The following is a 12,711-nucleotide window of genomic DNA, read 5'->3' on the forward strand; positions in this document are numbered from 1 at the left end:
GTCTTTAAGTTCAAGGATGGGAGTTTCAGAATTAAAAGTAATAGTCTGACCACTTGTTTTGCATAATCTCAGATGGAGAAATAAATAGAAATACCCACAGATATTTATGATGAAATTCATCATTTTGGGGTTGATGTTTTCTTTCTGTTCTTTGGCTTTAATTTCTAATCTCTGTGGTTCTATGTCTTGAGCCTTTGTGCAGAGATTCTTTCTTTACCTCTTTTCTCCTGATTCCACTTTCACTATCCCCTGCATTGGTAATAAGAAAAGTCACACAATGTGGAATAGAAATTGCTTAATTATCATAAAAATAATTGAATCCACCTTTATAGTAAGAAAAATGCAATTAAAATCTCAATGAGATACTATTTTTCACCCAGATTGGCAAGATAATAAAAAAGTTTGGCAATAAACTGTTAGGAAAGGTATGAGGAAATACATTGGTGGTGGGAGTATAAGTGGGCATAAACTCTGTGAAGGTTAGTTTGGCAATATCTATCAAAGATAAAAATGTACTTACCCTTTGGACCAGCAATGCCACATTTAGGCATTTTTTCCACCAATGTACTTGCATTAAATATGCAAAGCCCTCACTACAAGGGTATTAACTTCAGCATCACTGTGGCTGAAAAAGATTGGAATAAATCTGAATGCTCATCAATAGGGGACTGGTTAAATTAGTTAGGGAATTTGCACGGGGTGGAATACCATGCAGCTCTTAAAAAGAATGAGAGATTTTTATGGAATGATGAAAGAACTGTACAGAATGCTATCATTTGTTTCGAAAAGAGTGGCATTATATGTGCAGATAGACTGTATCAGATCCCATCTCTGGACAGATGTGGAAGAGAATGATAATGCTGCCTCTGGGAGGAGAGCTGAGGGTAAGATTGGGAAAGAGGCTTACTTTTCACCCTATACCCCCTGGAACTATTTGAGTTTTTTGGCAATTACACATGTTAAGTAATCTTTAAAACTCTTCCCATTACTCAAGAAAAGGGAAGCTGAGTGGCTCACCAACTGTATTGGTAAATTTAGGTAAATGAGTTTTCATAAATTGTTGGTGGAAGTGAATATTTACGTAAACTTTTTAAAAGGCAACATATTGGTTGGTACAGTTCAAAATAACAAGATGCCTATCTTTTACTTGGCAATCCTACTTTTACATTTCGATCCTGTAGAAACTCCAGCGTGTATGCATGAAAAAGATGAAATACAAGAGTAGTTTTTAGATTAAATCTTGAGTGTCGTGCAGATTCCTGCCCAGGATTATTTCCTTCTTGAAAAATGACAACTGGTTTGTTGTTTCCGTTACTTGAGAATTGCTCATTTCTTCACATTTGGAAATGGCCCTGTGGTTTTAAGGTCTGGTTATTTGAAGCATGTAAAATATATTTCATTTGCACAACTGACTCGAATCCACCTAATTTAGTGTTGGTGGCCTGTCTCTGAAAGAGGTATGAGAAGATTTTATTCATTCATTCACTATTTAATAAGCAGCTGCTTTATGCCATGTTTGGTATAATGTTGGTGGTACCACAGTGAATGACACAGACATAGTCTTGGCATTTTCAACATTCCAGGGTTCCTTTTTCTTAACCATTTTTGCTCATTTTAGCCATTCTTAAGTTGCTGTGGTGTTCTGGTGCCATTTTTGTTGCTGTTGCTTTCTCTTCTATCCTGGTTTATGCAGCGTTTTTCTGCTCCCAGCAATGAGGGAAACACCGTGGAATGTTGTTGTTCACTTGAGTTATGGGCCCACAGATGGATACTAGAGGCCTCAGCTCTCATTCCATTTCTTTTTATTTACACACATGAAGTCGACCACTGTGCTGAAGGGAGGGAAAATAGTAAAATCATAGCTGTAAAAGATTTACCACAGACCGTTCTCATTACCGGCAATCACGGGGATCAGGGAAGCACAAAGTACGGGGAGTCCCATGTTCACCAGTGGCACGGAACTTATTTCCCACTGACCATTGACCATAACTTCCCAGCCAATAACAAACATAACAGACCTGAATTTGACCACCTCTAACTCTCCCTGGTATTTCTATGCTTTTCTGCATCGTTGCTCTCTCTTCTTAATTAGCAAAGTTTGTTTCCATTTTTCATTTCTGACAAGTGACTTTTTCCCTCTAAGGAAAGGAGAAAGTGTAGCCCTTTCAGCATTGTACAGGTGCTGGAAACTTAGATGCCTCGGGGAAGACTTCGGGCCTCTTAGCTGTGCTTAATGTGTCATCCATTTTGAGGTAAATCACTGTGATTATTGTGAGAGACACATACACAAAAATGGATATTTTCTGAATGATGTTATTTCTCATCAACATACTAATTATGTAATACAGTTTCAGAAACATATCACGAAAGCGGTGCAATATAGTCCCAATCTTTGCTTTGTATCTATTACCTTAAATTTATTTAAACTGTAATCGATGAGCATGTCGGTGGTGTTGATTTAGTTCCTGGGAGTTTCAGGGTCCTGCAGATGGAACAGCTCTCGCAATGGAGACGTTTTTATGAAATCGTCAAAGCTGTTGAAAGACAATGCAGTTTCCTCCCTCTCCAAGAGCGGAGTTTGACAGTAACATCTCAGAACAGATGTTTTGACAATTTCCAAATGTTTTTATTTGGTGGCACAGAGCCTCTGTTATTCATGAAATGGTCTGTTAAAAAATTAGTTCCTCCATGTGGGGGTTGTGGGAATATGTGTTATGTAAATTGATTTCACATTTTGGCAGGGAACTAGCTCTTAACTCTTTAGATTGTCTGCAAGGTCTGACTGACAAGTTCGGACTTCCAAGCTATGGCAGACACTGTAGAAGAGTACTTTAAGTTGACGCATCTGAAAGTGTCATATTGTTTTATAAAAGAATAGAATAGAAGCTAAGTTAGAAGTTCACAGGAATTTGGTCTGATAAAATACAGTGAGAGAATGTGGGCATTCACGTTTGCTGGTTATGTGCATTGTTCTTCTAATACAATCCACCTCTATAGCTTACACATCTCTATTTTAGACTCCTATTTAAACAAAAAACTGCCATTCTAAGATGAACATGGGTCAGCTTAGGATCTGGTTTCAAGTACCTTAGAAGAGACCTCGGTCTAACTATTTAGGACTGTTGGAATATAAGGACTGACCATTTTACTTCTAATGTCTTGTCTTCTTGCCACTACGCCGATCTCTACTTTCCATTCCTTCCAGCAGGACCGAGGTCAGCAAACAGTGTGGCCTGAGGGCCAAATCAGACCTGCTGCTGGTTTTTGTAAATAAAATTTGATTGGAACGCAGCTGCTCCAATTCGTTTACATGTTGTCTGTGGCTGCTTTCAAGATAGATCGCCAGAGTTGAGTAGTTGCAATAGAAACCATTTAGCCCATGAAGACTAAAATATTTACAGAACAACTTTGCCAACCCCTGCAATAGGAAGCTGCATATGTACTGTGACCCAGTGTTTAAAACGTTGCATTAAGATACTTGATATATTTAGATTTTAAAGGCATTTGTGGGATGTAAGAAATGTAAAGTAATTATTTGGTTTTAGATAATTAAACACATGACAGAAAAATGTTTAAAGTAATAATATATGTACACAAAGAAACATATAAACTAAAATTTTCCATGGCCAGTCTGAAGAAACTATGGAAAAGAGGAGAGAGAAGTTAACTAACTATACTGGATATTCAATAAAGAGGTAAAAGAATGAATGTAAGAAGTCTATTTTTCTGATGTACAATATGTTCACATGTTACAATTTGTAACATTTGGTCATGTTTAGCTGTTAACTTTATTTTTATTCTTTATTGGGTATTCTTTCATCTGTGTATGTTAATTGTTCTCAGAACAGCTTCTTGTAAGTGCTCCTATGTGTAAGTGATACTGAAGTCTTACTGGCCAGTGACAAACATAGATGAGGCTAGAAGTTTAGAATTTATACAGCTTAGTACTGACCACAGCCAAACCAAATATGGTTTTATTCATTTGGTCCATAAGCCAAAATATATTGGAGGCTAATAGTATAAGGGTATAAATACAATAGAAAATAACTAAAGAATGCTTAAAAAACAAGCCCCGAAGCTGGAAGAGAAGAAGAAAGGTGTTAAAGAGATAGAGGTAGTTCTGTCAAGAAACCCAGACTTTGTTATATGAACCAAAATATCAGCATCGTGACAACCAGGTCAAGAAAAAGAAAGTAGGAGTGTTCTAAAGCTCTTGTTACTTGAGAAGAAACATCTTATTTTGTCAGGAGATACATTTTTTTCCCCTAAGAGGACTGCATCACATGATCTTTATTTAAGGGCTTGAACAGTATCTGCTATCACAGTTTTAAGGGAACCCAGAGATTCTGGACCTGCGCTGTCTAGTTCGGCAACTACTAGCCACGTGCAGCTATTGAGTGCTGGCGGTGTGACTAGTGTGGACTGAGGTGTGCCACAAGTGTGAAACGTGCACAGGAATTAAAAGGCTTAATGTGGAAAAAAGAGAATGTAAAATATCTCATTAATGATTCTTACATTGAATTTAGATGCTTTAAATAAAAAAAACATTTATTTACCTAAAACATTATTAAAATTAATTTCACCTCTTTGTACTTTTTTACTATGGCCACCAGAAAATATATAATTGCATGTGTGGCTTACGGTGTATTTCTCTTAGGCAGCCCTATTGTGTAATTTCTCATTTGATACAGAAGTGGTAGGGGGCAGTGACACATCCTTGGCCCTATTTCTGAAGGGACAGAATGGAATTTAGGCATGTAGCTTTCAGCTAATCTCTTAGCTCAGAGACTGAACATCTGCAGACCACTTAATGAGTGTTTGGCATCTATACAGATCCCCCCTCTTAGGAAAATTTTCTAAAATATTGATCACAAACTTAAACTATTTCATAATCATAGAAAGATGATATCCTTTGTAAGTTTTCACGAACTATACCTAGTTTAACAATAGCTTGAATTATATTCAGGTTCCAAATCTACAATTTCTTTTCTTACTCTTTTTAACAAATTAGGAAATATATATCATAATTACAGATAATTGGAAATGTTGGCAAATATCTGGTGTCTCTGTCAGATGGTTCTGGATATTCCAACCAAATGGATCTGTAAATGTGAGCTCCCAGCAGTGACTACTTTTGTCCCCGTGTATGTCACATCCTGATGCTGAAAGATTGTCTATTTCATCTGGAAGATCATTTTAACTGCTTGTCTGATCTATTCTTTGGGTTTGTCCAAAAGGTATTTCTTGAGGTTCTTTACAGTATTCAAATAATGATTTTTAAGTAGATAGATAATACACGATTGCTTTCTTTCTCTGATGGGTGAAAACATTCATCTAATCTTCAGAAACAGACAAACCTTGTATAAAATAATGTAGTTCACCTTTTATTTATAACCTTGAAAACCTGCGGTTACTAACACATCACTTCATTGTTTGCCAATCCCAGGACTAAAGTAATTTTCTGTCTTTGATTCAGTAAACATTTATTAAGCGCCTATTGTGTGTGAGGCTTTGTGGTTCCCGAGTTTAGACATGTTGAATTTGGTGCTAATAGGATTTACAAGTATAAATATCCAATAGACTTTTAGATATCTTTCTCTAGAAGTTAAGAGAAATTTAGAGTATATCAAATATATTTATTATACATTTATGCAGTTATTCAAATGTTTAACTTCACTGATCTTCAAAGAAGTGCAGATTAATACAAGAAAGTGATGCTTTGTAATACCCATTTAACTACCTAATTTAAAAAATACTCAGTGAAAGAGAACAGATTAGTGGTTACTAGAGGGGCAGGGGGTTAGGGGTGGGTGAAAAGGATAAAGGGGCGCATGTGCATGGTGACAGTTAAAAATTAGACTACTGATGGTGAGCACAATGCAGTCTATACAGAAATTGATAAATAATAATGTACACCTGAAATTATACAATGTTATAACCTTTATGGTTTCAATTAAATAATTGGAAAAAAATATTCAGTGTTGGCAAGATTGTGGTCCTGCTAGGATGCACATACGCTGCTGGTAGAAGTAGAGATTGGTTTAGGTATTTTGGAAAGCAATATAGCCATGAATGTTAAACACAAAGAATTGTGTGATTTCCTTTGATTTTAATAAGCCCACTCTAGAAAATGTATCCGAAACATGCAAACCAAAAAACGAAAAGAAAATCTCTGTGCATCTGGAAAAGAGGAAAGGGAGCTGAGAGTTGCTACATGGTTACTTGTGCTCAGTTCTTTAAATTCATCATCTCAGTTAATCCTCACAGCAGCCTTTTGAAGTGTCCCCACTTCACAGGCAAGGAGACAGGCTCAGACGGATTAGTAATTTGCCAGTATCATAAAACTTGCAAGTGGCAGAGTTTGAACTTCAGTTAGGCATCTGCCTAACTCAGACTAATTGTGTAAGAATAGAAAAATAGTTAAATCCATTATGAAATGCTACGCAAACATTACAAGTGTAGTAGTGTGGGAAAATGTAGGAACAGAGTATAAAACTGTAGATTCACTATAATTATTAAGAATTTGTACCTGGGCAAAGTAGAATAAAGACAAATGAAAAGTTTAATTTGTTGTGGTGGCAGAATTTGTTTAAGTGGTATTGAAATTGCCATAATCTTGATTTTTTAAAAATTCTTTTTTTGTGTGAAAAGGATATAATCTAACATACTTTGACTGTATTTTTGGATGTGTTATTTATACTACTGCACACTTCTAAAAGGTATACGAGCTGTTACATCATGTCGAGGTGCATCCTCTATTTTGTCCTTGTCACCTACCCCTTAACTCCTGAAAACTCTCCCATCAAGGTCCATCACCAGCAAAATCCCTTTATCCTTAAACTCTTCTCTGAAATTACTTTTATCTTATTAAACTCAAACCTGGAGAGGCCCTGAAAACACTGCTCACCTGAAGCCCTCTCTATTTTTTGCCCCAAGGTTAAGATCAAGTTGTCTCTATGCTCTTTCTTGCTAACTTGACCCTTCTATTCCACTCCTCCCTAAAAACTCTCAGCTTTAAATCTCTTGTCATCAGACTGTATCACCTGCTACCCCATTGTTGTTGCAATTATCTACCAAGCCTAGGATTCTTCCCTCATTTCTCCATAATTCTCACTCCTGGCTCACTGCCATTCTCTCCAGCAATGCTCGCTCCTCATTCTTGGGAATTTCAATGCATACGTATACGATCCTTCTATTACTCCTGGCTTCTCAGTTCCTTTAGCTTCTCGCCACCTCAACCTTTACCTCCCAGGGTCACCCCCTAGACTGTGTCATCATCATAACTGCATCCCTCCATTATCTCAGTTGCATTTATGCCACTCTGACTACTCTCGTCTGCCTGGCTCTTGAGCTTACTCCCTCCAGGGTACAGAAATCAATTCCATGCAAATCTTCCATCTAATGATCTCATTACTCTTTTCATCCTCTTCTCTCCCTCCCAAGATGTTGAATCCAGCTCACGTTCCATGGACAGTTGTCATAGTCACTCCCTTGCGTACATCCTGACTCCTCTGCCCCTCTTTCACATCTCATATCCACTGGGCAATTTCACACCCCTGGTTGAATCCAAATCTCTGCCCACTTTGTGCCTGCCCCTGTGCATCAGACATTGGCTAGAGAAAAACACACAACCGTACTGTTTGGTTTCCCTTTTAATTCATGACCATGAACCTCAAGTGGGAACTTATGGCTGCCTAGCAATCATATAATGTTATTCACTCTCACTGGGCTTTTTACAATCTTCTTATCTTTTCTTAACCCTCCAACACCTCCTCTCTGAACCTTATTCTCAGCTGGATGCCTTTCTTCCAACTTTTGCTGGAAAAATTGGAACAATAAAGGGAGTGTCCACTGAACTCATCACAGATGAACTTCTCTTGAAGTCCAGCCCCTTTGCTCCGAGGTCCCCTTGCCTACTCAAGGATATGCTCCAGTAATTCCTCTCATCATCTGTTGGTCATTCCCATCAGCATCCAAACATGCTGTTACTTCTCCCATCACATTAAGGACAACAAAAACATTCCCTAGATCCCATTCCATTTCCACTCTTTAGCTACCACTCCATCTCTCTTCCCGTCATAGCAAAACGCCCCCAACCCCATCTGTTATCCATTCTTGTTATTCCCAGTTCTCCTTTCTCGTTCTCTCTTAAATCCAGTTCAGTCAGGCTTTTGGCCCAACTATTTCACTGCTCGTATCAAACCGAATAAATACAAGCTGCTAAATCCAACACCTCTCGGTCCTCGTTTCACAGTCCCCTCAGCAGCATTTGACATCACTCTCACTCCTTCTCCTTGAAGCACTCAAATCACCTGGCTTCTAGAATGCACCCCTTCTGGATTTTTCTCTTACTCCTCTGGCCAGTCCTTCTCAGTCTCCCAGGACTCAAACCTTAGACCTCTTTGTCTACACTTAAGCCCATGGTCAGGATCATTAAAGTGTCATGGCTTTAAATGTCATCTATGTGCTGATGACTCCCAGGTTTACTATTTCCAGTCAGACCTTTCTCCTGACCTCCATCCTTACATGTCCATCTGAGAGATTTTGGGATATCTCCATTTGCATGTCAAATAGACATCTCAGACTTAACCTGTCCAAACTGAATGCCTGGTCCTACCCCCATCCCTCCAAACCTGCCCATCTCAGTTAATGGCAACTCCATTTTTTCAGCTGCTCAGGCCAGATTCCTACCACCTTTTCACCTCTTCCAAATCCCTGCCCTCTCATACCTGGATTATTGCAGGACCCTCCTAACTGGTGTCTCTGCCTCTTCAGCTCGCACCTTTACAGTCTCTTCTCAACACAGCAGCCAGAGTCATCCTTCTATAGCATTGGCTGGACCACCTCTTCCCCACTCACAGCCCCGGTGGCTCCCCATCCCATTCAGATGAAAAGCTCTAATTCTTCAAAGCTGTACACAAGCTGACCACCTGTTATTTCTCTGACTTTCTTTCTCTTCCTCTTAACTTTTACTCATCCCATTCCAGCCACGCTGGCAACATACCAGGCAGGCACCCACCCATTCATCTGAGGGTCTTTGCATAGGCTGTTGCCTGTGTTTAGATTCCTGACAACTCAACTCCCAGGTACCAAGCACGCCACTCTCTCCCCTACATCAAAGGTTACTGCCTTAGCCATACCTACTCTGGACACCCTGCGTTCTCCACCCCCTCACCGTGCCCTATTTTTAACAGTACTTTTCACATTCTAACATATTATATACTCTGCTCATTTATTGTGTTACCATCTGTCTCCCACTATAATGTAAACTTCAGGAGGACAGAGATTTTTACCTGGTCTATTTATTGATTTACCTCCAACATCTAGAGTAATGTCTCCGCCTAATAGATGCTTAAAAAAAAATGAGAGTATGAATGAAAGATTCCCTCTTTCTGCGTGATGCCCCATGAACACATGCTGAGAAATGTGCCTCATAATAGCTTTAATTCCTTTTCAGGTTTCTCAAGTGTTATATTGTAAACATCATTCAGAAAATGACTGCTAAGAAACACTATGTCATTGATTTCATTATATATGATCTTTTATTCTAAACAGAAAACAACTCCTCTAGAATATAGCAGTAGTATCATAAATATTGAAAATGTATAAACAACATAATAGATCCCTGACGTTTTGGGGAATATGTTCAAAGTTCTTCAACAGTCTCCCAAATTGTGGATACCATAACAGTGTATTCGACCCTCCTGAATTTCATACACAGCAATAAAAAGGAAGGAAGGAAGCCACATGTTGCCCCAGATACCGAGCAGCTCATTCACTGGAAGGAGGCTCACCACCCTCACACCCCGCCCCTGGCCCAGCCTCACTTGCTGCTTACGCTTCACTCTGGTGCTGCAGCAACATGCAAATGATAGCAGCTCGTGAGCCCTCAGCCTCGCCCACATATTGTTGAAACCGAGGATATCTGTGAAAGCCAAGGATCTACTAGGTTATTCTGTTTTCTTTGCAAATTTTTAAAATTCTAACTTTAAAAAAATTAGTTGCCCAGGCCACTTGGGCTTGGTTTTAGAATATAATATGTGTGGGCCTATTACAACTAAATGACAAGGTGACTGACCGTTTAAAAACAAACGAGCAACCACTTACAACAGAGTAAGTTTTCACTTTGAGATCAAATTATAAGTAAGCATCCATTGAGTTTGATTTTGGTCCTCTGTGAATAAACGTTAATGTAAGCAAAAAAAAAAAAAAGAAAAAATATACGTTTGTTTTCATTTCTAAGTGATTTTTAAATATGTATTCCAGTTTAAGGAAACCTTCTGCCATGGTAACTTGTTTTAAAAATGATAATAATCAGAAGCCTTTGACATAGAAGAGTGGGCGAGAGGAAAGGGATGCGGTCGCCATGGTGACAGCAGTCCAGCGTCAACATCTCACATCTCTTCCCTTTATCATGTATTTTAGGGCAATTCAAGCTGCTGGAACAAGACCGAGATATAAAGGAGCCAGTGCAATATTTCAACAGTGTGGAGGAGGTGGCTAAAGCATTTCCTGAACGCGTGTACGTCATGGAGGAAATAACATTCAACGTGAAGGTAGCCCTGGAAGAACCAAATATTTATCCTTACTCAAATAGTTGAACTTTCAGGTCACTGTGTACACAGTAAGTGCCCATCTGTGCCTCATAGGAGCATTCCCTCCTCCTAATGGTTAGTGTCGGTGGCCCAAACTGATCTTCTAAGAAGTGCCTATGCCGTAGCTGACCTGACTCCCCAACAGGTTACCTTACTTAATGAGCATTATCTTTTGCTTGAATAGCTGTTAAGACAGATAAAAGATGTTTTGGGTTTTGGGTTTTTTTTTTTGCTGAGGATGGTTGGCCCTGAGCGAACATCTGTTGCCCGTCTTCCTCTATTTTGTATGTGGAATGCTGCCATAGCATGGCTTGATGATGGTGTGTGTGTCCGCGCCTGGGATGCAAACCAGCGAACCCCAGGCCCCCAAAGCAAAGTGCGCAAACGTAACGACTGTGCCACCAGGTCGGCCCCAAAAGATGTTTTTTTTAATTCAGACTTTATTGCCTAATATGTAACAGTTGTTTGGCCAGATCTTCTGTGAGGCTAGATGCTCCTCTTATAGGAGCAAGCAAAAGGGCTATGATGAATCTAATACTGAACACTTATTTAGAGAAAGAGACTTCCAGAGCATGCCCTGAGATCAGCGTGTATTCATTCCATTCTTTGTGGACTATCTTTATCAGTATACATAGGGAAAATTGGTGTATAGAAGGTTGCCTAATAGATATTTATGCATCCTTGTTTATCAGAGAAATGCTAAGTAGCATTTACTGTACTGTTTGTTTTGCATTCTTAAAGGGACAGTTCATCCCCTTCTGCATGTTAAGTGAGTTCCTTTGCCTAGACTTGCTCTTGAAGAGAGACTAACCAGAGAAGCAGTGCCACTAGCTAGCTCCAGCCTTAAGCTGGCCCAGCCTTATTGCCTGCTGTAGGGGAGGAAGACATTTCCTCTTCCCAAATGGGGGTTCGTCTGGCCGGAGAATGAATTAAATTCACATGAGACAGAATAGCAAGAGAAAATTAAACAAAGCTTTATGAGGAACCATGGCCCGAGGCCTTTCTTCCCGAAGGAAGAAAGGGCACCGAAGAAGTGGGGTGCACAGAGTGGTTATATACCCCCAAACAGGGTGTTTCACATGTGATTGAAATGTCCCTCCCACAATAGTCACAAGATTGCCCTGTCAGCACATTGCTTGATGGACACAGCAGGTAGTGGGTCTGTTGTCTCAGAGGGCGTAGCCGGAGGCAAGTCGATTGTCTGGAGCTGGGTGTCACAGGTGAGCGCAGCAATCAGTTCCTAGCCTAAGGAAAGATGCTTAATCCTTAAAGAAATGCCAAAGTTGGGAGGGGGAGGGAAGTCAGTTACAGGAGGTTACCAGACTAGCACAATAAAATGCAGATTTAAGTCCTTGCCTTTAGTATTGATTAAGAGTTTTTAGAGAGAGGGTCATCTCCTTTCTTCTTCCTGGTACAGAGAGGGAGGCACCTTTTACAGATAGAGATTACCTTACAAATGTAAATGTGTCCTAATAAGGGGCAAGTTCCATTCCTCAGAGCCTCCTTGCCTGTCCCAGTTTATCAAAAGCAATCAGCCTCAAATAATCCTCATGCCAGAGACATATCTTGGGGTGTCCAATTCCAGGTCCCCACACTGCAAATCCACTGCGTTTTCTTCAGCAACACTTGCAATTACACTAAAACATTTTAGCAAGTGTTCACGTTGAAAGGATTTTCTGCTTAACCTCCAGTCGGCAGGAAGTCCCACTAAGTCACGTTCTGTGGACAGGTCAAGATTTAGGGGGGCAGAATGCCTGTTTCTTAGAAATCCACTCTGTGAAAAACAGACTGTGTGGTATCTTAGCCCAAGAATGCAACAGTGTCTTTGTGGATGAGTCACTCCACCCACACGCCTCAGGAAAGGGGGGAGGGCCCACGACAGCCTCCTGATTGGGGAAGTGGTTCTGCCATTTGATTGGCTAAGCTAAATCATTCTTTCTTCCAGTTCTAAAATATTCACAGCTGCCATTATCTTCTTTCTTTGTTTTTTTTTTAATTAAAATGGGTGAGATTTTGTGTTTTGTCAGATTCTTTACTAACCAAATTATGCTTATATTAAAAAATATTTATAATTTCTAACTCCTCACTGGTCTAGTCTATGAGTCACCAAGACAAC

The 12,711-nt window shown here is 39.6% G+C and overlaps 1 protein-coding gene across 8 annotated transcripts in view; it reads left to right on the top strand.

The window, feature by feature from the left end:
* The window catches only part of GAREM1 (GRB2 associated regulator of MAPK1 subtype 1), a 188,867-nt gene that overhangs the window by 139,126 nt on the left and 37,030 nt on the right, over positions 1-12,711 (top strand). For all 8 annotated transcript variants that reach the window (XM_070513248.1, XM_044774542.2, XM_070513247.1 and 5 more), the window contains one exon: positions 10,426-10,556. In XM_070513248.1, coding sequence (XP_070369349.1) covers positions 10,426-10,556 — 131 coding nt within the window. The remainder of the gene's footprint in view (positions 1-10,425; positions 10,557-12,711) is intronic.

Source organism: Equus asinus, chromosome 7 (assembly GCF_041296235.1).
Source record: "Equus asinus isolate D_3611 breed Donkey chromosome 7, EquAss-T2T_v2, whole genome shotgun sequence".
Taxonomy (NCBI): Eukaryota; Metazoa; Chordata; class Mammalia; order Perissodactyla; family Equidae; genus Equus; species Equus asinus.